General features: G+C 43.3%; 1 protein-coding gene across 2 annotated transcripts in view; it reads right to left on the reverse strand.

Moving 5' to 3' along the window:
* The window catches only part of LOC119493046 (zinc finger SWIM domain-containing protein 6), a 57,146-nt gene that overhangs the window by 13,161 nt on the left and 18,321 nt on the right, over positions 1-25,664 (reverse strand). The window contains exons 2-10 of one of the 2 annotated variants that reach the window (XM_037778042.1): positions 13,145-13,501; positions 10,181-10,329; positions 7,372-7,522; positions 5,633-5,812; positions 4,393-4,563; positions 4,127-4,285; positions 3,453-3,599; positions 2,316-2,576; positions 1,216-1,351 (exon numbers count right to left, since the gene is read on the reverse strand). In XM_037778042.1, coding sequence (XP_037633970.1) covers positions 1,216-1,351; positions 2,316-2,576; positions 3,453-3,599; positions 4,127-4,285; positions 4,393-4,563; positions 5,633-5,812; positions 7,372-7,522; positions 10,181-10,329; positions 13,145-13,501 — 1,711 coding nt within the window. The remainder of the gene's footprint in view (positions 1-1,215; positions 1,352-2,315; positions 2,577-3,452; positions 3,600-4,126; positions 4,286-4,392; positions 4,564-5,632; positions 5,813-7,371; positions 7,523-10,180; positions 10,330-13,144; positions 13,502-25,664) is intronic. The other variant, XM_037778040.1, reaches the window with a different exon arrangement.

Consider the following 25,664-nt stretch of genomic DNA (forward strand, 5'->3'; position numbering starts at 1 on the left):
GGAGTGAGGATGGAGGAGGTGAGGGGAGGAAACGGGGAAGGTGAAGGGAAGTAGCGAGGGAGGGAGGGGAGTGGCTGACTCAGGGAAAAACAGGTTTGGGACTTGGGTTTTAGAGGCGAGGAGGGGACACTCGGCGGTTGGATGTGCAACCTTGAAACCAAACAATGAGAGAGCCAACCATGTTGTTTTGGTCGTTTTCAGTTCCTGACGCCTCCAAACTGGTTAACTGGAGGAAAGTGTGAATGACGCGTTTGTTGTCCTTTTGTTCTCCGTTTCGTCCGACTGTGACACGCGATGGTACAAGCCAGAAAAAAGAAAAAACCACACACTTCTCATTCATTCACTAATCATTTGCCAGTTTCTCAGCGATGGACTCGGAGAAGCTTTGTAGAAACAACAACAAACATCTTTCCCACACTGCCCTCTCCCTGTTGGCCCTGCATGTGTGTGTGTATGTGTGTGTGTGTGTGTGCTTCCTCCTCATTACAGCCACACTAATTACACTCTCATTAATGTAATTAATATTCACTGATCCAGCTCCCACTAGTCACAACATCAAAACACAGCAGCGCAGACTGATTAACACACATACACATGTACACATTGTCCACAGATGAATACACACAGGAGCTTAATATAGAGAGATCACATGGAAAATGCACAGTCAGACCCACAAGCAGGACGGACCCCTGACTTCAACACACACACATGAAAGCACAGACAAAATGCTCTATATATTTGTACCATCCATGCATCTCTAAAAATCCTCTGATAATAACCATGATTCAGCCACAGTGACTGACTTTAAAGTTTTAGGGAGAGCATGTACTAGTCTGCACAAAATAGGAGAGATACTAGATATCTGAGGCGTCACAATATATATAATAAAACGTTTCAGAGTTGGATATATCTGAATGTGATCCTCCAGTTTCAGTTGGTTGAAAACTGAAATCTGAGTCTATTTACACTCGGATGATTACATTAAGTCTGAGGTTTTAGTCCCCGCTTTAAAAAAACCCGGCATGTTTAAGAGTTTTCCGTAGTAATTTTTTAAAAGGCTCCATTAGCCCCAAACTCTAGAGGATTGTTTTAATCCAAAGATCAGCATTTAAATCTTCAAATGAAAATCAATAAAATGTGATTTACAAGGTTTTGACATGATTACAACACACACACACACACACACACACACACACACACACACTTAAGACCTACCGCATGGCTCTCAGTGCAATTTTGTACGCCAGTTCAGCGTCGTGAGGTAGGAGAGAGGTAAAGAGATAGCGGGCGAAGGTGTGCATGGGAACACTCTCTCTGTGGACGATCTCTCCAAGGCCAGAATACGGACCAGCTGCTCGGAAAAACAAAGAAAACACACAAAAAAAGGAGGGTCTGTTTTTAATGATGGAACAAAGCGGTGAAAGAAATTCGCCAATAAAAAACAATTATCTGTCTCGCCATAAATGTTATGGTATGGTATTGAAGTTTATGATATATACAGTATAAACAGACAACAAAAAAAAGAAGTACATCTTTATTTTGTTGTATATTGAGTTTTTCACTGAGGAGTGACTTATCCCTCGCAGCCAGGAAGAGGCGAAGCCACGCGGCATTAAAACAAACTGTGATGTCAAAAACCATATGGTTGTGTGTGCAGACTTCGCCTCGCACTCTCTCCCTTTCCCTCCCCCCAACGTCTCTTCCTGCACTTCCCCTCGTCTCTGGTGGGTTATTTTAAACCCCAACAGGCTCCTAAGCCACAGACCACATCACACAGTGGCGCGGCTGCTGCCTCCAGGGGCCCGCAGAGGCCTCGGAGCCGGGTGCTCTATTAGTAACGGAGCCAGAGGTGGGTGGTCGCGCTGGGGCCAAGGCAGGGCTGGGGTTTGGGTGGGGACTGGAGTGGAGGTTGACTGGGCCGACTCCCTCCTCCTCTTCCTCCTCCTCCCTTTCCCATAACCAAACCTCATTCTGCTCCAGCCCCAGTCCTGTAAATGTACACACTGTTGTGTGTGCACGCATGTGTGTGCTGACACAATACCCCTGGTGTTACTGTGTAAAGAGCTCATTTTGGTCTGGCCCAGGGCAGCTCAGCCTCTATTTGCACCACAAAATGAAAGGATAATAAATAGTGAGACAGAGTCCAATGTGTTTTTTCCTGTTTTAGCAAGAATGTGTGTGTGTGTGTGAAGGCCCCTAGTGCGTGGGAGGGAGAGAGAAGAAAGAGGGGAGGTGTGTCTATATGTGTCTGCTGCTGGGAGATGTAGTGAAATAAAGGGACAATAAGGGGTGAAACATTATGTTAGCTCCCTCACCCTCTAGCAGAAAGACGGCCTGTTTACGGAAGATTTTGACCAGGGAGTCGTCCAGTTCCACTTCCTGCAGCTTGGCCAACAGCTGCTCTTCGTTGCGACACACCTTCTCCTGAGCGTACAGCCCGTCCGGCATCACCCGCTGCTGGCCCAAGCCAACCAGAGCCGTCTCCACCGCCAGCGCCACGTACGACTCGCCGTCTCCTAGCAATCGCTGCACGGGCATTCGTTGTAGCTCTGCTCGGCTTACGACGCTGGAGCAGTCTGCGAGGAAGAGAAAACTGAGAGTTAGTGGAGGAGAAAGGGAGCTGGACCAAAGGAACTGAGTTGGCATAAAGCGGCAGTCAATGTCTGTGTTATTCTCTGAGGTTTTGGACACGAGATGAGTCCGTCTCCTATAGAAAACCACTATGTCAGTCACACAGTAGAGGTCTGAACCCAACGACCATCCAAAATCAAGATCAACGCCTCAGGAGCATTCCTCTGTTCACTTCTCTGCCTCAGAGGAGAGGTCTATTTCTGTGAGCAGAGGAGGCAACGAGGGACAGAGCGATCGCGGAGCGTAGGAGAGGAGAATTGAAAAAACACAAGAGGAGGCATGATAAGATAAGACAAAGAGACTGAAGGTGAATCTGCACTTAAACTATGCTTTCATCTGCATTCTAATGTAAGATGAAAGACCTGAAACATATGTCTTGTTATGCAGCTACATAGACTACAAATGGCAGGAATGTGAGTATAAATCATGCATTTTGTCCCTTCAATATATAGCATGTTGAAAAATGTAAATTTTATAAACATCTATGTATAAATACACAAATGTTTATGTACTTTGCCTTTCAAGATTATAGCCCTGTTCATTTTGTATAATGCTATACTTATAGTATTGTTTTGTATGTGGTTAAGTTACCCATACACACAGTATGTTATTATATACAGCTTATGTCATATATATCACATACAAATCATATAGTACAAGTATGTGGTAATGAGAAAACATAGACAAAACATACTGTATGATCTTTCTGGATTTGTGTTGGCTCAGAATTTATTGTTCCATAAAACCAGAGCTGTGTTCGAGGATATGCGTACATTTGTTTTATTTCGGCTGCCAGCTACTGTAGGTCAGCGGTACGGTACCTGAGAGGTCTAAGCAGATGTTGGCGCCCTCGTCTCCCCCTCGTCCCGACTCTGTCAGGGTGCTGAACAGGGTGCCGATAGGATCCAAGGGGTGTCCCACCCAGCCCTCCATGTTGGTTATGGAGGTGTGGCCTTTATGGAGTAACTCTGAGACATGACAGGGCAGAGAAAGACACAGTTAGCAAAGAGAACCGATAAAGGGATGCTGTTAACAAAAAGTCACAACCATGTACTTTAAAACAAATATATTTATTAATGGCCTTCACCAAACAGAGCAGCTGAAAAAAACACTATAAAATGACATGCAATGGGAAAGTGAACAGTTCTTAAATCAAATAAAATGATGAGGACGATGAATAAAAGAAAAAATGAAAAATTTACTATTGAAGGACAGCGGCTATTTCAAAAACCACACAACAATTTCTTCTCTTTGCTACAAGCAATTAATTACTCCAGCTTCCAAAGAATGATGACTTAAAAACAAGCTTCACTGCAGGAGGATTTTTGGAGAAAATCTTCTGTGCACACTTGTATTGTGTGTTTATGTATGGGACAGATGAAGGATGGTGGTGTTTGTATGTGTAATAAGTGAGAGTGGTTTGCTTGCTAATGTGTATTAGCAATAAGAAATTATTCTGACTATAAGAAACTTGAATAAAAAACACGAGCTTTACCTTTCTTGTGTCGGCGGAAGTACTCCAGTTGCCTCTGCTGTTGCCGTCGTAATGTGTTCACCACGGCGATGGCAAGTCGGAGGGCTTCTCTCGGGTACCCGTGTGAACGCAGGGCATCCACCCTGGCGCAGGCCGTTGGGACATGTTCTGAGGAAAAGACTACATTTGAACTCCAAATATTCTTCCAATTGGCTGCTGTACATTCTCAGTCCGACGTATTGTGTATAAATAACTCATCGCATACACCTACGTGCACACAGACTCACCATGCCACAAGGGCCAGCCGCGTGTGTCAAAGAGGGAGCCCTCCTGGTTGTCATGGTAACAGTAGTTGGCATAGAGGTCACTGGCGATAATGTGCTGGAGGTGTCGGTCCTGCCAGTGCAGGTCACAGGCCTCGATGGCCCGTGTGAACACAGTCCTGTGGGGGCGCATCTCTGCAGAAGAAGAAGAAGAAGAAGAAATAGAAGTAGGAGATATGAGAAGATTTAAACGTGTAGTAGGCAGAATATTTTTGGCATCATTGGACAAAAATTCCATAATAACCTTTCAGCATATTGTAATTCAAGTGTTCTGAGAGATAACCAGATGTCTGCACCTCCTCATGGCTCTTTTTTCAGGCTTATAAAAATCTAGCCTGTGATGGGAGACTTTGACCAATCACAGGTCATTTCAGAGAGAGAGCGTTCCTATTGGCTGTTCATTCAACGAAAGCAGCTGTCAATCACTAAACAGTACACTACAAGATGTTTCTGAAAACATTTGAGGAGAGAAATAGGCATTACAGTAACAGGATATTGATTCATATTTGATCAGCGCTGCCTAGTTTGACCGTTTGATCGGAGTTTGCGAGTGATTGACAGCTGCTCAGCGGCGGCAAGGCTCCCGCTCGGCTCTGATTGGTTGTTTTCCTCCGGTCTGTGAAATCTTGCAGATGCCATTAGGAGCACCGGAGGACACAGAGGCACAAGATTTTTTTCAGATTACCTGTCTCATGCTCTACTGTCAGGATATAGTGACAGTAGAGCATGTAATCATATTTGCTCCATTTCTACCCACTGCTGCTTTAATCCTCGATCACCTTCAAGCTAAGCCCCACATGCATGGTCATTTGGTCGCTTTTTTTGTCTTAAATGATGGAGCTTTTTAAAGTCTATTAATAACATGTTAATTTTTGGGACATTAGCATAATTACTATAAACAAACATAACCATCACCTACAAGATTGGCAGCCTGTACCGGGGACTTCTACACTGTAGTTAATCTGCTGACAGTTAAACTGCACGAAAGCTTTGAAAGTGGAAAAATCACCTCCAACAGGTTGACTGTTTTTTGATGAGGTTTAGTGAAACAAAAAGAAAACCCAAACATGCAGAGTGAAGCTCGGGATGAACATGAATGTAGGCTCCACTACTGATGTTCACTGTAGCACCTCTCCCCTTGAGATACGCTGTTACAAAGTTAAATATGTTATTGACAGACATACAAAACTTGTCAATCTCTGACCTTGGTTGCCATGGGCACCCTGAGGCAGTGAGTGGGTGAGGTTGGGCAGCTCGTTGCCGTGGTTACCGTCCTCCCAGGGGCAGACGTCCACACTGTTCCATCTGCGCAGCTGGCGCAGCCATGATGACTTCTGCTCTGCTTTGCAGTGGGGGTTCAGTACGATGCACATCCACAGGGCACCTGGACACCCACACAAACGTAAAAGCACACACACTTTAGTCAGCTGACCTACTTCCCAGCGTGTGACAGTGATGTCAGCACCGAGTCATGCAATGCAAGTAGGTGCGTCTGTTGAGGTTTAAAAAATCCTAAATACAGTTATCATTCAAGACTGAAAGCTGGAGGCAGTTTTCAAAGATCTGCAGCATTCATAACATTGTTTCTTTTTTCTTTTAGTGCACATTTTGTATGCTGCCGCCATCTTGCACTGGAACACAAAAGTCTGTGAAAACAGAGAACTTAACTAGTCCCGAGGCAACGCTGACTGCACACACATCATTTTGGAGTAAATTGGAACAAACAGAATATGAAAAGTGGCTATGTCTCTGGGGATGCAAGCACATTCAGGGATTTTACTCTCAAGACTGCCGGAGATATGTACACTCTACAGCATGTGCGTGTGCGATTGTGTTGTACGTTTGCATGTGTGTAAAGGCAGAGAGAGTTTGGGGGGGAAGGACGAAGACAAGGACAGAGACGGAACATGAAGAGAGAAATACAAAAGGTGCAGAACAGAGGGAGAGCGGGAAAAAAAAAAGTGGGAAATAGAAAATGAAATGGGAGCGGAGATGATTTGGACGAGGAGACATGGGTGAGGACAAGTGAATGAGGCTTGGCTTTGTGTCTGGAGGAGAGCAGTAGCTGCGGCTCAAAGAGGAGAAAGACAAAAGAGGGGGAGAGAGAGCGAGAGAGAGCGGCGCCGAGAGGCAGCATTCACCGCACATCAGGGGGAGTGATAAGGACTTGGGAAGAAGGGTTTGAAGTGTGGACTTCAAAGAGGCCGTACACACACTTCCAAAAATACGTGGGATTGAAACAGATGAGATCACTGCGCTGTCCTCACAAAGTGCAGAACAAGACCAAAGGGAGAAAACGAACATCATCATCAACAACAGCTATAGCAGAAGCAGCGACTTCAACCGAGACATTAGAGGAAAAACAACAAAGATGGGAGACGACACGCTGTCCCGGTGACGGGCTTGTTGGTTTTGTGGCTTTGTGGAGGAAGTGTTTTGCTGTAGGTACAGTACATCTGTCAAAAGAACTGCAACACTATATCAAACCAAATGACTGCATGGCGAGCAGCACTCTGTCACATCAACTAAATATATAATGTTTGAAAACATTACCGAGGTCATAATATTTGGGGGTTTTGATGAGGCGCGGTGTGCCGCATTAAACGGCTTGTAATTCACAAAGACACTCTCTCTGAGCTGCCAAACCTGCGTTTACAGCGAGAGAGGGAGAGACTGGGCTGTCAGCGATGAGTGTGTGTGTGTGTGTGTGTGTGTCTCAGAGTGTGTGTCTATGTGGGCTGTCTTGGACACAAAGGACAAATAAACAAACACGGGAAGAGAAAAAATGTGTGTGTGTGTGTGTGTGCCTTTGTCTCAATGTCTGGGTTCGATCGCCCACCTTGCTAAATCCGTCCGTGCCTGTGCATACCGGGGAAGAGAGTGTGTGCACATTTTGTAGGACAGTCATTGTGTGTGTGTGTGTGGTGTGTTTTTCCCCCTCACCTAGCTCGTCCCAGAGCTGTCTGTACTTGTCGGTCATGGTGGTGCCCTGCTGTCTCCACAGCGCCAGCCGAGGGTCGGCCATGAACTGTTCTGTGATCAGTGTTAACATCCTCGCTCCGTTGGAGTCACGCATCTTCAGCATCTCCCTCACCTGCAGGAGGAAGAGAGGAGGAGACAGGGAGTTAGACGGGTTACGTACTGTACACACACCCACACACACACACACATGCACATAGTTTATACAAACAGAGAGCTGTGAACACACAGACACACACAGTAAAGCAGTGGTGAAGGAAGTATTCAGATCCTTTACTTAAGTAAAAGTACAACGATGTAAACATACTCTATTACAAGTAGAAGTCCTGCATTTAAAATCTTACTTTAAAGTAAAAGTACAAAATTATCATTAGCAAAATGTACTTAAAGTATCAAAAATAAAAGTACTTGTTCTCTAGAAAAATTGCTACTGACTGACATATTACCATACAGTATATTACATTATATTATTAATATAGATTCATTAATGTGTAAGCAGCATTTTAACTTAAACAACTACTTTATATACAGTTTTGTCCTGACCTAGGGGACAGGCAGAGAGATTTCTTGTAAGAGATCACGAGCCAAAAAGATTAGAAACCACTGGTTTAAATCTTAAACAATATGTTGTATTTTATAAGCTTACCATGTGTTTTTTTATGTCAAATATTACTCTGCGACTAGTAGCTTAAGTTATCTAATGGACTAAAAAGTACAATATTTTCCTCTGAAATGTAGTGTAGTAAAGTATAAAGTAGCAGAAAATTGAAATACTCACATAGAGTACCTCAAAATTGTATTTAAGTACCATACTTGAGTAAACATACTTAGTTTCTTTCCACCACTGCAGTAAAGACACACCAAACAGCTGCTCTCACAACTTAAAGACAAGACATACAGAACTTCACTGGATGACACAAAATAAATGACGCAGATAGAAAAATGCTTATATGGAAGTTTATCAATGACAAAATCAAGTGAGCGCCAAACAAATTCACGCAGGTGTATCTTTTTAGATATTTATAGTTATTCATGACTGTATTTATTACCAATGTACACTGCATCATTTCCTATCTTGAGTGTGTGATCTGCTGATCTGGGTGCTGAGGTGCTGCATATTCAATTTATATTATAAATTGTCCTTACAGGGATAAATAAAGTTGACTTGAATTGAACCTAATTGAATTTCAAAAAAATCTTCAGAAAAAAATCCTGCATACACAGTTCCATACCCACATCAGGCGGCACTTTCTAACAATTTTATACTGACATGCTTTAAAAAAGGACCCATATCCACCTGCTAGCATTGTTGCTGAGTGTTCAAGTGGTACAAACTGTCAAAATTGAGAGTGTTCATTCAACTGGAGTTACAAATATTCGCTCAAACCAGAAGACCGAAATTCCTCTCGTACTGTCCTTGCTTTCTCTCAAATATTTCCAGCACTTTACTACACATCATGTAATATCGATTACCATTCAAACCAGTTTTACGCCCTCGGAATAGTTTTGTGGTTTCACTTCAGAAATATTCTTCAAAATGATTTGCATACAACACAAACAGAGCTACATTGTACTTTAAGGCTGAATATTTTCAGTAATTTCTCATTCCTTTTTTAAATACAAATCCAGAAATTTGTCAGCGTTAATTGTAGATATACAAAACAAAGAGAGTGAAAATCCAATTTTGAAAAGAAGAATACAAAAATCTGTGTGAAAAAAACAGTTTAACCGTTTGTTTTCTTCCTCTCTGGTACTTATTTTCTCTTTACTTTCTCTTTTCTGAGCTGTTCGAATCGCAACAGGGGCTTGTTTATTGTAAACTACGATGGTCAGCATCTTCTAGCAACAGCGACCACTGTTGGGTGAAAACATTGTTTCAAACTAATCTGCTACTCTTAAAAAATGTCTGGGTAATTTTTTGGTGAAAAGCCGTAAAAAGTAACATTTTTGTGCAGAGAAAAAGCACAAAAACTGTGTGTTTTTGTCTCTATGGTGAGAGGAGTGACAACATTTATTCACAAGAAAAAGACACAGGAGGAGCACATATACACAAATGCACATACAGCAGGTGTGTGTTTATCATTTGAGGGCAGCTCGATGTGCGTATACGAATGTGTATGTGACTCTGGATGTGGGTGTGTGTGAGTGGACAAGCGTATATATATATATATATATATATATATATATATATATATATATATATGTATATGTGGCTGTCAGTGGGTGTGTGTATACTGAAAAGGATATAACAGGCATCAAAGAGCACGAAGTCGAGAGACATTCTGAAAGCCGGGCAGGGTGGATGATAATGGCCTTGGCTTGCAGACTTTACATAGCGCACAACATTAACGCTGGCCTAGCTCTGCCACTGTAATACACAGCAAGCAAACACCACACATCTCTCATGTACTCGTTTATAGTGCATAGTTATAGTTCTCCCTCTCTTTATGTTACACTTCCTTTCTGCAATTAGCTCGAGCTAAGAGCCTGCCTTTTAATGTATGTGCCAATATATGTAAGTTGTTTTGTCTGGGATTGAACAGAGAAGGCCTCTTTTCATGAGGGAATAGAAGAGAAGTGCACTAAAGGAGAAAGAGAAAATATTTATTAACAGGATGCAGAGGGGAGGATCTGTTCTCGCAGAGAGACGAGAACACCTAAAGGGAGGCGGGAGGATCCGTGTGCCTGTGGCTGTGGCAGTCACGGTCGGTATGTGTTGTATGCGTGTTGTTATGTTCTGTATGTGGATGAATGAATGTCGCTGGCTCCTGACCTTGCTGAAGAGCAGGTTGAGTTGCTTGCCCGAGCCGTGGTATCCTCCCTGCGACAGGAAGAGCTTGACTTGCTCCTGAACCTGCTCCTCGTCCAGATGCCAGCAGTTCTCATCGTCTACGCTGGCGCCTGCTGTGGGGTCCGGAGCCCCTACACACACACACACACACAGATATGTTATATGAGTATTAGGCCACTGTATTCCTGGTCTAGAATGATGTATCAATAGTATAGGCTCATATGCAGTATAATGTTCAGATGCTATACTCATAAGTTATGATATTTTCTCTTTGAAAAGTGCAATAGTCACAACTCAAAGTAAAAGTATTATTTAGTCCAGCTTCAACCTTGTCTTCTGTACATCTTATCCACCACAATTTGACCTCATTCTAACCTTTTTTTTCCCCCAAATCTTTTTTTTGTATTGTTTTTGTTTTTTTGAAGACATGGCAAAGGTCATCTTATCAAATGTAGAACATAATTCAGTGTCTGTGACATGAAATAAAAACAGAAAAAGGACCACATCTTAACCCCCACCCCACCTCAACCCACCCCATGTTGGTCTTGTTCACACAAAACGGAAAGAGAAATAAAAAATAAATAATAATAATAATAATAATAGTAATAAAAAATAATAGTAATCAAATAAAATGATAAAAAAGTAAATAAATAGAAATAATAAAAGAGAGAAAAAAAATAATAGTAATAAAATAAAATGATAAAAAAAGTAAATAAATAGAAAATAATAAAAGAGAAAAAAAAATCTATGAAATCAAATAATGAATTTAACTTAAAAAAAACAAAACTCATTCAAATTCAAATGGCTTTATTAGCATGACGTAAAACTGTACATATTGGCAACTCATTCTAACCTTAACAAAAAGACCAACCATTAACCCGTAATGGTTGAAGAAAAAGTAGTCTTATTTAACTTATTTTACTATACCCGTGTAAACATGTATTTGTGTCCTCAGACACTTATAAATACAAGAACTCGGCGTGTTGTGATATACTGGTATTGGTGATAACCGTGATATCTAAAAATGAAATACTGATATCATGTTAAGAATACACATATGATAATACAGTATCGTGTAAATAATCCAGCGCCTCTTAAATCCTTTTACATATAAAGCAATGGTTACAGACTCTCTCTCCCCCTCCCTACACTCTATTTTGAGTGTAATTCATTTGCCAAATAAGAGACAAAACGCACAATAAACAAAGTTTTTTTTTAAAAGACAAAGTTTTTCTATAGATATCGCAATAATATAGTTATTGTGAATTCTTTTGGCCACAATAATCGTGTAGTGAAAATCAGATATGATGACAGCCTTAACAAGAACACAAGCAAATACACTGCCATTGTTGAGGGCAAGGTGATGTACAAAGCAGAACTGAAACAATTAATCGATTAGTCCATCAACAGAAAATTAATTGGTGACTATTTCGATAATCGAGTCATTGTTTGAGTCATTTTTTCAAGCAAAAATGACAAACATTCTCTGATTCCGGCTTCTTAAATGTGAGGATTTGCTGATTATCTGTGTCGTATGTGATGGTGAACTGAATGTTTTTAGTCGGACAAAGCACGCAGCATGAAGCAGCTCCCTGGGCTTTAGGAAATTTCACTATTCTCTGACATTTTCTGTGATTATTTAAGAAAATAATCGTCGGTTTAAATTGATAATAAAGATAATCATTAGTTGCAGTTACTTCTGAAACTGTGCAATTTAACAGTCACTAGGTGCAGTAGCCTTTAATACAAAATTTTAAGCGCACTATGACAATGCAAGTGGGAACAATTCTAAAAACAAACAGTAAAGCTCGAAAAATGGGCTGCAACTGCAATTCAACATCAATATCATTAATGTGGTCTTCCATTAATACTATCCTCAGTTATTTTGCACTGTATTCAAGCATATTTTGTGAAAGCAGCCTGAAGCAAAACTAAACAAATGATCCATTACTCGTCATAGAGAATGATATTGTAACGTCCCTTCTAAGTGAAACATTGTGCTGCTGTTTCAACAATTCAGCAACACAAATTAGGAAAACAGTACAGTCAGTGTGCCTGTTTATTAATTCCTCAAAACTACCGTTATGTTGTTTACTACAAGGAAAAATTAAATAAGGACTGCAATTCTGAAAAGGGTGTAAAAGTAAATAAATGCACCTAACAGGTTAATTGAATAGGAGTAATTCAGTCGGATGCTTTAATCCAAATGATACGTTTTAGTTTTACAGGATTATTGATGGAAGGACAACAAATCAATCGGCTGTCAAATTAAAAAACACCTCTTCATCACAGCACTTTGATGAAGATCTCTCTCTCTCTTGTTCTCGGAGTTGCTTATTTATTTCTGTCCTCCATTCCCAGAAGTTTTTATCTATATTGTTCTTTCCTCTTTCCATCACATCTCTCTTCTTTTCCTCCCTGTTTCTCAGTCTCTTCAAAATCCTTCTTCCAAATTTCTCTATGTCCGACTGCTTTTCCTTCCCTCATTTTGCCTTCTTCTTCTATATCACCACTTCTGAGTTACAAACCAGTTTGACAATAACACATGTATGTTTTTTTTCATGCCTTCCTCTGTTCCCTGTTTTCAGTTGGTTTCTTTTCCCCCGTGTTGTTTGCCCCTTCAGTCTCTCCCTCTTTTATTAAGGTAAGTAGCAAGTACAGTATCGATAACAAGAGATATGCACCTTTCTTTATCTCTCTGCTAACCTCTTCGTCTCTGTTTCTGTATCGCTCTCTCGCTCTCAGAGGTAAATAACGGGTCTATAGTGTTGATTAGAAGCACACAGTCTCTCCTTTACTGTCTGAATCTCACTAATGAGTAACATTGATCCTGCCACACTTTACCTTCATCACGCGGTCAATACACGCATGCATGTAGAGGCAGGAACACACAACGAACTTCTCCACACTACACATACACACACACACACACACACGTTGCCTCACCGTGAACCTGGTTGATCTCCGAGTTCTGCGACAGAATCTCGTCAGCCAGTTTCTGCGCGGTAGGCAACACTTCGGTGTGGTGGACTGAGATCAGATACTGGACGAACTTCTGCAGCTGGTCTCTGCTCATCTGGAACAGGGTCTCTGAGATGGGCAGGTGCAGTTTGACCTGCTCGGGCTTCCGTACTCTGTAAAGCGACAGCGCCACTACATGGGCGCAGTAGAAGATGTCTTTGTTGCCGCAGGTACACGTTACTGCCGTGATCTTGCAGCGGTCGAAGCTGACGCTGACGCTGCAGACGAGCTCCGGGGTCGAGGGTGTGGCCGGGTCCGTCACTGTGCCGCTGAGATGGAAACCTGAAAGAGTAAGGGAAGAAAAGAGAAGGTTATTTTTCAAGAAAGTTTTTTTTTTAAAAGAGATGTATACTGTAATTAGGGCTAGGCGATATGACTAAAATGTTCTATCACTGTATAGACAATTTCATTTTGTTTTTTCATTTGATACCAACAATATATATCCTGATATAGCGTGTTTTCTGGTAATTCAATAAATAAATAGTCTATATAAAATAACCACATGGTTAAGTCTATTTTTTGTATACTCCTGTGTGAATGAAATACTTGACAAATGAAAAGTAGTGAATATTTTGTCATTTTAAGAACTTGAGTGCAAAATGAACAAAACAGTTTTAAGTGAAATTATAGAGAAAAAATAAGCCTATAACACGATGGAAACAATGGAGAAAAATATATACACTAGACATTTTTTTTACCGTTTTGACAATATATATCGTCATATTGCCCAGGCCTATATTTATTCCTTACGTCTTCACTTTAGAGATGAAACTAATAGACCATCAACTGAAAGTGAATCGCTAATTATGAAAAGTTTGATGATCGGTTCATTGTTGAAATCATTTCTCAAGCAAAAATTGTACTGGTTCCAGCTCCTATAATGTTCTTTGTCATATAGTTAACTGAATTTCTGGGCTCTGTGAACTTGTAATGAGCTCATGGGACATTATCCATAATAAAAGGATTTATTGATTTATCAAGAAAATAATCCTGAAATTAATCCATAATGAAAACGTTGGTTGCAGTCCTACACCGCTTAATTCCTTTGTTTTACTCATTTAGTAATGACCCGACCAAAGAAATTCTTAGACGACTCACACTCAGAATCACACAAAAGCACCACTTTAAATCTTTACAGATTAGAAATAAGTCATTCAGCATGAAGGAAACATAAACAATGTCTAAATCGACTAAAGAAATCTCAGCTGACTAAGACCAAAGAGGGGGCAGCCCTAAAATTACTGAAGCCTTTTTGATTTATTGAGTTTCAAGCCGAACAACTTAACTTTATTAAAGTTTTAAAACTTTGTTACTACAAGATCAGAGGTTCAACCAATCATCATTAAGTAAGACAGAGATGAGATCAGGCATCCATCGTCTCCATACTGACCCAACAACTGGAGGTTTGGCCTAAACTTGATCAACTCATTGAGTGTGCCCTTTAGTAAATGACATTAGTGAATATACTGCATCTCTTTAGGAATGAATGCACTCAGGATGAAACAGACTCCACCGGACACAGTCACCTGCCCCCATGTTCTCTTATCACGAGGGCATGATAGGGACTAGCTGCAGACCACTGCTAGTGAGTGGGAGTCCGTGAACCTGACGGATATCTAGATGCAGGAACTCACATCCACTACAAGAGGAACTGAGAACGAGATAAGGAAGTGAGCAGTGAGCACGGCTGTTACAGTATGAATTATACAGCCTCTTGTTTGAATATAATGTTTGATCTCATCCTGACTGCGCCATCCGGAGGCGCGGCTAGTCATTATGCGAGGATGAATATGAATGAGCAGGGCGGGGTCCCCGGCAGTGGCCTAAAACACACACTGATGAGCATATGAAAGAGAACACACACGTACGCACACACACACTGAGCCGCCGCGTGAGATCATGCATTTATTAATAATGGGAGTGGTTAGGAGAGACAGAAGAGAGTATCTTATGAATGCATTTATGTGCAGAGGAGAGATCTATGAAACGCATGTGGACCAGGCGAAGACATACATCTCTTAAATACGTTTATCAAAGGGCTGAGCGCACGCATCGCTGTGATATCAAGCATGTATTAACGCAGATATCAAAGCGTTCTCTGGGCCTCTACATTAGATAGGAAGGGGAGGGGCAGGAGTTGAATATTTCATAGGATATAGATGGAAATGGGGTGAGGGGTACACAAGCAAAGATGAACGGGGGTCAGGTCAAACCTCTGATGGTGAAGGGGTGCACTAAGGATGCGGGTGAACAAGAAGAAAAAGAGAGAAGGAAGTAAACAGAGTCAGAATCGTTGGCTATAGTGTTGGCGATGCCCTCAGGATGGATATTAAAAGAAAACAAGCTGGTTATGGAGGGCTTATATTTCTCCTCTGCAGTCTCCCTAAAGCAGTTTGTAGAAAAGATACAGTCAGGAAACTAGAGAAAAAATCGATACAGCATAGTATCACGATATTTTGCTTGGCAATATTGTATCGACACACGGACGTCAAGTATCGATCTTATATTATATAAACTATTAACCTCTTAATCCAATGGCCGCCAGGACCCGGCTGCTATTCTGTATTTCAGAGGTTGTAGCTGGCTCAGTCTTAAAGCTAGAGTGAAGATACTGATATCATAACAGAAAAACACATCAGAAAACCTAAGGACTCAATTGGTACCAACCTTGTCATAATAGCTTGTCGAGAAAAATGCTAAATAACGCTCCGAAGTCACACTACATTTTGGCAAGGAAAAACTGGCAAGGCCAATGTCAAAGGGGTCCCTTGACCTCTGACCTCAAGATGCAGTATGTGAATGAAAACTCTGAGATGAACAGAGTGAAACCTGTATCTTATCAGATAATACAGATGTTGACAAGCTGCATAATTTGCAGTTGAAAAAAGATAATAAATCTTATCGCATTACTCAGCATATCGCGGAATGGTTAAAATTGTAATAAGGTTGTATCGTGACTTAAAGTGGGGGTAGGCAGTATATTTTTGCCGTCATTGGGCAGAAATTCCATAACAACCTTTCAGCATATTGTAATTCAAGTGTTCTGAGAGGAAACTATACTTTTGCATCTCCTCATGGCTCTGTTTTCAGGCTTTAAAATATCTAGCCTGTGACGGGAGACTTTGACCAATCACAGGTCATTTCAGAGAGAGAGAGAGCGTTCCTATTGGCTGTGCTCCGGCTGGTGGGCGGTGCTTGGTATTCCCTCAAGAGATCTCAACATGGCTGCCGGGTCTACACTACAAGATGATTCTGAAAACATTTGAGGCGAGAAATAGGCATTACAGTAACATAATATTGATTCATATTTGATCAGCGCTGATTAGTTTGACCGTTTGGTCGGAGTTCGCGAGTGATTGACAGCTGCTCAGAGACGGCAGCTGGACGGCAGACTCCAGATCAGCTCTGATTGGTTGTTTTCCTCCGGTCTGTGAAATCTTGCAGATGCCGTTAGGAGCACCAGAGGTCACAGAGGAAACAGAGGCACATGATTTTTGTCGGGATATAGTGACTGTTTTATAAAAATAACTTTTTTTTAATCATATTTGACCCACTGCAGCTTTAAGTATCATGATAATATCGTATCGTGGGGCCTCTGGTGATTCCCACGCCGACAGGAAACCCATTTAAAACAGCCTCTACATGAGTTCGACTTCGGACAATTTTTATCAGTCTATGATTCAAAAAAGCTCCAGTAGCACGGATGTTGCAAAGAGCATCAAAACAGAAATAGCTAAATGTTTTGTTATTGTATTGCAGAACTAAGAAGTGTTGGCTGCAAATATCCAACAGTGCAGAACTGCCGAACATTGCCATGGAGATATGCTTTTTCCATTCGGAAAGCCAGCTGGCAGAGGAAGCACATGTTCGTTAACAATATCCACAGAAGAGAGGGGTGTGGATCGAATATGGCAGCCACTCGCATCTGCAGTGATCAAAGCCTATACGTCTACAGCTGTGAGAGAGAGAGAGAGAGAGAGAGAGAGAGAGAGAGAGATACACTGAGTCACTCTTAAACGAGACAAAAAGGTTTACATGGCGCAGCTGGTTGTAGAATGGAGAGCTAACTTATTTAGCTGTGTAACAACATACAAATGAGCAATGGCTTTTAATACTTGCTGATGCATTTAGTGTGTGTTTGTGTGTGACACGAGCTTATGTTTCAAGAGTGGCCTCCTGGTCCAGAGAGGGGAGAGGAAAAGAGAACATCAAAAACATGTGGGGCTGAGAGAGAGCTCAAAGAAAAATCAACCTCTGATACAAACACACACACACACACACACACACACGCACACACACACACATGCATATCAGACTTGTCGTAAAAGCAGCTGCAGTGTTGCAAATGTTTTCTCTTTTTCCCATAGGGAAAATTAACAGGGATACTTTTTTTAAAATCCAAAACACATGGAGTATGAAAAACTACATAGTGATAAAAGAGTTATCCCTGTTCGAAAAAAGTCTGCCTTTGCTTTATTAATGGACACTCTCACTCTCTCCAAGCCCTTTTCATGCCTCCCTCCCTCCCTCCCTCCATCCACATTCCCACAGCTCTCTCTCTCTCTCTCTCTCTCTCACTCTCTGACAGATGGGTAGGTAATGAGTTTCGCCTTTCCCCGTCCAATCGTCTGGGCACCAAAAACTGCCCCCCCACGCCAAAAAATGCCCTTTTAATTCAGCCAAGCACTGAGTACAGGGCTATTACTGTTTAGGTACACACACACACACACACACACACACACACACCTCCCATGACTCCTGGTTGGGTGGGTATGAAACCTTCAATGTCTCATGTGCTAGCTATTAAAGAGCCTGGTTGGTTTCCCCCCCTCCCTCACCCAGTCCACCCAGCTCCCCTCCCCGAGTGGTGCTCGGGGCTCTTTTCTGTGCATGTTCAAGAGGCCAGGGTTGGCTTTCAAATTAACCATGGCGGCCATTTTTAGAACAAGGCCTCTGTGAGGTTGCCCTAGAAACCCCTTGTGACCGCCCTGGTGAAATCACACTTGGCCCGAGGAGCTGCAGCAAGAACAGTGTGTGAAAGAGGGAGAATTAGCGTATGTATATATATGTTCAGATCCCACAAAAAGCCTGCAAGACCACCCACATTTTTGGGGGGGATCCACATCAAAGCATTCCCCAAAATAAATAGCACTTTGCTCTATCTTTCTGGCTGGTTTTGAACTTGTATGAGTGCCGATAAGCCAGCGTGCGCTCTCTTGACCAGCTAGGACCACTTCTGTCTATTCAACAACAAGGGAGGCCCCCAGAAATACCGGACTCCTGCTCTTATTTCAGGGAGGAAAGGCCCCCAGACTAAGACCTGCAACTCCTTCAACATACATCTGCCGTGACGGAAGAATGCCGCCTTTATACGCTCCCTATAAAACAGGATTTAGCTTCCCACATGAAGGCAGGCGGCCGGTGCCTGAAAGGTTTGCTTGCCTAAGCACAAAAGTGCTCAGTGTTCCAAAAATCACCGGAGTAAATTCGATTGAGCAACATACATATATTTCCGCAATCAAATTAAGATTCCAAGTCAACGGAGAAAATTCGGGCCCAGCAGTGGGGAGGTCATTAAGTTTATTGGCTGAATTGGTTCATGAGTGACTGTCACCTAAATCTAATATGGCACCATGCAGCTCACACAGCGCTCATCTGTTGTATTTGTGTGTTTGTGTGTGTGTGTGTGAGAGAGAGATTCTGAATACATGATTGATTTCAGTGCGAGAAATAAGATGAAACAAATGGGGCTGGTGTGAAAGTGAGTCAACAAAAGCACAGAGGAAGAAACAGAGAGAGCAAATAGATATTTAAGGGCTATTCGCCTGCGCCGATTCACTTTAGCCTTGCACATTAATCAAATTACCTCACAAGCTGCAGACAGACAAAAAGCAACACCTAAACCCGACTCTAGCCTGTTAAGGCCCTATAACACACCCTAGTTTTTTCGGTGTGTCCCGCACAGTTGGCTCTAGTTTGCCCGTGTGGGAGGTTTTTCGGCCGATTCAGCATATTGAATTGGCGGTGGAGCAGTAAACAAGAGGGAGGAACGGAAGTGAGGAAAGCAAACCAACGAGTAAAGTGAAGAGGAAAAACAACAGAAAGCTTTTCTCATTTTTCCTCTCATCTGATCATTCCAATACACTGATATTTTCACAACGACATAGCCATCTGGAATGGAGCTAAGTGGTGAGTGAGTGTGGTGTGAAAATGGTCGGCAAACGCCGCTTTGTTTCATGTACGTATCATAACAACGACTTGTACATCCGCAGTCCTCGGGTCTTCCGGTTTCCCTTTTTGAATGACGAATACAGACTGTCGTGACCTGCTGGTGTGGAGAGTTATTTCATCTCACGCAGGCGCAGGGCGTACGTGCAAACTGGCCATCCAACTGTAGTCTTCGCGATGTGTTCGGGTGCAACTTGTCGGCCAAAACAAAAGCGACGTGAGGTGACGCAACAGGCGGACTTCGTCACAGCTAGTTCTCTGATGTTTTTGAGAGCTTCTCCCATCCACAGGGGACCACCTGCAGTAGTTGGGATCCCACTCCATGCTGACCAAAGATAGCTAGAACATGACTGAGAAAAAAGCCCCTGGACTGGAATCCAATCTGTTTGGTTGGTCTGAACAGAGAGGCCCTACTGAAAGGAGATCTGAACCACAACTGAAGACAGGCAGGTCGAGGAAGGTCGCAAGAACTGTGCTGGGCAACCCCCCACCTCTAACACCACCACCTCCATCCCACCCACAGCTAGAAAAGGACAATTTCCTCCATCGCGGCTCCTTGAACTGGCACAATTAATATGCCTATAAAGACAAATACAAGGCCTTCCAGCATCTTACAGGGCAGGTCTGTCTGTGTGAGTAACAATGAGTACATGCGTGTGTGGTCCTATAAGGAAGCACCCATACAGAGACTATAAACAGAGATCAATGCTATCCTGCAGGAGACCTTGCTCCGGGCGTGTGTGTGCATGTGTGTGTGTGTGTGTGTGTCCTAGGTGTGGGACGGGCTGGAATAACACAGCTGAGCTCCAGGGGCGGCCATATTTATGCCTTAAACCCTCTGGTAGACCAAAAGGCCTTCTTCAACCCCGGGTGTGTTTTCATCACATGCACATGCACATGCACATCCACACACACACACACACACAACTGGAACATCTCACAGTCTGAATGCTCACCCCGACAGACACAAACGAGCATGAATTAATGTTTTGAGATATTCTATGAATTTCAATGCTTTTACTTCCGCTTGAGATTCTGACAGCAAAATATGCATGCTAATCATAGGGATGGGAGGGAAGGAATATCTGTATGTGTGTGTGTGTGTGTGTCTGTGTCTGTGTGTGTGCATTGACGGCTGTGTGGGTGATTGGAGTTGTCATCAGCTGGCGGTTGAAATGACAGTCGACTACTGGGCCGCTGCCACTTAGTTGTCATGCGGTACATCAGGAATGACTTGCAATTTTCTAACTATCACTTTCAAAATGGATTCTAATTTTGCTGGATTGGGCCTGTCAAGCAGAGCTGGTGTTACTGCTCTGCTGACTGATCCCAAAGGTTGGCGTTCAGAAGGCTGACCAGTACGGAGAGACAGTGAAGCCTCTGTTCAGGGACGTGATAGACACAAGACAAAAGGGATAAAGTGATGAGAAAATGAGTTCTGTTAGTAACAGATGAAAGAGCCCAGTTGCAAGAAACCTGAAATTGAGGGAGGAATTAGCCTGGGCAAAGATTCTGTTTAAGGAATAGTTTGACATTTTGGGGAATACGCTTTCTTGCCGATAGCTATAGATGAGAAGATTGATAGCACTGTCATGTCTTTACAGTAAATATAAAGCTGGAGCCAGCGACTGGTTAGCTGAGCTTAGCACAAAGACTGGGGAACAGGGGTAAAAAGCCAGCCTAGCTCCATCCAAACGTGACAAAATCCTCCTATACTAGCACCTCTAATACATCATATCTCTGTTGTTTAATCCGCACACAAACCAAAGTGCAGAAACAAGAAGATTCGGTTTTAAAGGTGAATATGTTCGAGACTATTTCTTGCAGCGACTTCCTGGTCTCCCTGCTGGAGGGCAGATTTTGTTACCTTTGAACTGAGCCAGATTTAGGGTGACAATATTTTCAAACCTTCAAACCAGGACCCTTAAATGTACCGCACATTCATGCACACATGTATGCGCTTATCCACGCACCATATAGGCGTGCTATTGTGTATTGCTTTCTGGCCTTAATAGGATCTCTTATATCGGCATTTCCAACCGTGTGCGACCGGAAATGTATTCTTGCAGCGTGTGCAGAATGCAGCATTTTCATTGCCGGGTACTTTACGAAGGAAGAGGTAAGCCTCCTCAAGCGCTTTTTAGAAAAGACCGACTTTCTCTTTGGCATGACAGTTTACCGTAAGTGTACTGACAGTTTCTGTCAGAAAGAGCTGCGAGTGTCATATAGCAACAGCCTTGACAACAACAGCGCACTGATTGATTGACGCACATACAGACAAATCAGTGTTGAATTTAGACGCGTGGTGCATTGTTTATATTTGTTATATTGGGTTAGGTAATAATGAGTGGGACAGAACATGATAAACATCGATGTAAGCGTTGAAAAGAAGTATGATGTCATTATTTTAATTGTGGTGACAACCTGGAGACTGTTGAAAACTGGGACATTTTAGTGTTACAGATGTTTGTCGGGACTCGGGACAACCAGCTTGGAACCGGGATAATCCCGGACAAACCGGGACGTCTGGTCACCGTAACCAGGCTAGCTGTTTCCCCCTGTTTACAGTATTAATGCTAAGCTAAGCTAGCTAACTGCTTTCAGTAGCTCCATATTTACCGTACAGATAAAACTCTCGGCAAGAAAGATAATAAGTGTATTTTCCAAAATGTCAACTGTTATTTTAAATGCAGATATATTTGAACATAGCTACACAGCATAATGTCACAGTAATTGTTAAACAAACAGATTTTTGGGATGTGTTTTTGGTTGTATCAGATTATATTCCTGACAAGGCAGGCTATGTTTGTCGTAGTTAACTATTAAATACTTTGGTCTAAAATTACTGTTAGGTGTAATTTCAGAATGCCATCTGTGTGGTGTTGGGTGAACTGTCCCTTTAGCCGCTATTCAACAAATCTCTGTCACTGGAGAAGCCACTAGCCTGCTAATTCCGTCTCCTGGCTGTACATTAACTATACATTATCCCAATCCATGTGCAAGGTTCATTAGTGTGAATGAAATTACAGCTGGCTGGAAATGAATGTGTGTAATTAGCAGAGGCCTGTCCCAGTAGAGCCACGCAAGCTATAGACGGTGGTAATGAGATCCATTGAAAAGCCATTGTCTGCTACTTCAGGGCTTCAGTATCTTTCTAACGACAAACCTATGCAGTCGAGACATTATAGCGCCCGCGTCCTTTCGAAGGAGACTCTGGGTAGAGATGAACCGGTCTGCGTCGGCTGCACGGGGGACATTATAAAAAGGAATAAACAAAGAATATGGGCGATACATGATTTTCATTGGTTTGGGAATGTGTGTTAGTGAGGCGGAGCTGTGTTTGTTAGATCTTGCGTATAATTTGCACACGGAAAGTGTGCCAAAAGGACATTTGCTGTGCCTGTCAGAATTGATTACAGATGTGTTTCTCTTGCTTAATTTGAACTTTGCCCTATAAATCCTTTTGAGATTAATCTTTTTGATAAAACAGCTTTCAAAAATTAGTCTTGACATCAAAGCTCAAAAACAAAAAAAGGGTAAAACAATTCAGATTCCGTGAAGCTCGTACAGCAGCACACAGACAGTAAGGCACTGCTGTGGGCGCTAAACATGGCTGAAAGTGAACACATTTGCATTATGAAAATAGCTGAAAAACCAGCGCATGACTGTGTGCACACATGTGCGAGAATGGGTGCATTTTTTTAGGTTCATTTCTTGTCCGCACCGGGAAATAACCTTACACTCTTTACCCTTCCCATTTCGTTTGGAAAGTCACCCGACACACTCCACCACACACACACACACTCACGCACACACACACACTACCCCACCCTTTGACACACACTCATGATGCCTTCATGCATGCACACATACATACTGGCTTCAGTGACTCCCTGCAGTCAACCTCCTTCTGCTCACAAACAGCCCCTCCTCTTTCCTTTTTCTCTCTCCAATAACTGACTCCTCCCCTGTTCCCCCCTCCCACGACACACACACACACACACACACACACACACACAGCGTTGCCTAGCCCTAAGCTGACCCGTTGTGTGTACTGACGTCACACACTAGACAAGGGGAGGCATCATTCCAGACAGACACACACACACACGTGCACACCCACACATGAACACACACACACACACACACACACACACACACACACAGGCCCCAGCCGAGGGGGGAGCTGCATTCCAGCACAGACACACAAACACACATCACCACGCCTGGCGGTGGGAAGCATGGGGAGCGCTCAGCTGTAGCGGGGAGGTGGGGAAGAGGGCCAGGGGAGGCGGAGGGGGGGTTTCAGAGGAGGGAGGAGGGAGTGATGGCTCTGAGCCAGTGTTCCTCTGAGCTCAGCACTTCCCCTTTCAGCTCCAGCCAGCCGCCAGTTTGCGTAACGCAGCCCATGCAGCCCTGCCGGCTCGTGCTTAACCCCTTCCTTCCTGGAGTCACCGAGGTCACACCCGCTGCTCTCTGTTTCGGCAGCGCATGCCACATCCTGGCGTAAAACACGCCCCTGCCCCACAACACCTCCCCCCCACTCTCGGGCCGTCCCATTATAGCACCGAGCACACTGGCCCGCTACTCATACTTCCACATTATTACCTGACACAGATGGAAGCAGATACACACACGTGTGCAAACACCACAGAGAAATGATACATTCGCCAGGAAAGAGGTTAACCTTTTACATGCCACTTTCTTTTTTCAGACCCATATCTTTGTCTTTCTTCTGACTACAATGAGCTTGTGTAGTAATCTAAATACAATGTGACTGAGAGTGACCTGGATTTTACCGCGACACCTCTCTTTGAAGACGACACAAAAGCACTGCAACCACTAAAACACACACCCATTCATGAGCAATTACCAAGCAATTATCATTGCCACAGACAAATATGTAGCTCACACACTAACGCCTTGACACAGATTTGTTTGGATTATGAAATTGCAAAGCACGTGTCATGTGGCATGGGTATAGTATGTGTGCACATTCAGCTGTATATCCATTGACCTTCCAAGAGCTTATGTAGGCCAAAGTGGCCACTCCACCCACAGAGACGTGAGGCCTTTCTTCACCCCCCTAAAACCCCAGTGAAAAGTGTCATAGCTCACACTAACCACAGCGGACACAGTCCACGGCGGAGGGATGGGCAGAGCAGAGGGGGGAGTGAATGAGGGAGGAGGGGAGGTTCTCTCACATTTAATATCACTTGACACGCGTCATCCAGCATCTCTCAAACAGCCGCTGAGCCTGTGTCAAAGCCGCGGCCCTGGCGAAGACGCTGCGCACACGTATGCCGGGTGCACCTTGTATGCACACACAAAACAAAGGCAACCCAAATATCTCAGCCACCTGGCGCCGTGATCGACGGGCTGCTGCAGAGAACGGGAATTACCGGGATGAAGACAAGTGAGGGAGAGAGAGGAGGAGGAGGAGAGAGGGGGGGAGCAAGAGAAAGGTTGAATACGTCTCCGCTGAATCGTGGTGGTCGATTCTCTTGCCTGCGGGCTATTCCTGTAAATATTGACGTTGATGTTAGGACCACTCTCTTAAGGATAAGCTATAAAGCAAGGGGGTTAGATTTACTCGGTGCAAACTGTAAGCATCTGAAATCACACGCTACGCTTGGCCTTCTCCAAGCGTGTTGAGGGGAAACGGTGAGAGACTTTCAGGGTGAGGAGCTGCAACCACATGAGGGAACTGAGCCCTCTCAGTAGGTTTACAGCTCGCTCGTCTCCCTCTCTCTCTGCCTCTCTAGATGGTTTAGGTTTCCACTCTCAAGCTAAAAGCAGGCAGCTGACATCAAAACCTTCAGAGAGACCCCTATTTCCCAGAAACAGCTCTCGTTTCATGTAAATAGCCTCCTTTCATGGCTCCATTGAGATAAATTGCACCCTGCTGGACAAGAGGGAGACAATGTTCACCCTGGAGCCTCTTTTGTTGACATCTGCATGTGTTGCCATGACAACACATGTCTTGCCCGCTGCGTGCGTGTACGTACATGTGTGTTTTTGCACGCCGTGCATATACATGTGGGCAAACACACAGGAAAGCGGGCAGGTCCACACACATAGAAACAAAAAATACCTCTCATTCTTTGTCAAACACACACACAGCTGCACAAAAGCTCGCAAAGAATAACACAAGAGCGTGACCAAAACACTGAATCAGGTTAGACTTGCTTCCAACTAGCATGTCCTCGTGGGAGGC

The sequence above is a fragment of the Sebastes umbrosus genome, chromosome 8 (assembly GCF_015220745.1).
Source record: "Sebastes umbrosus isolate fSebUmb1 chromosome 8, fSebUmb1.pri, whole genome shotgun sequence".
In the NCBI taxonomy this organism is placed as follows: Eukaryota; Metazoa; Chordata; class Actinopteri; order Perciformes; family Sebastidae; genus Sebastes; species Sebastes umbrosus.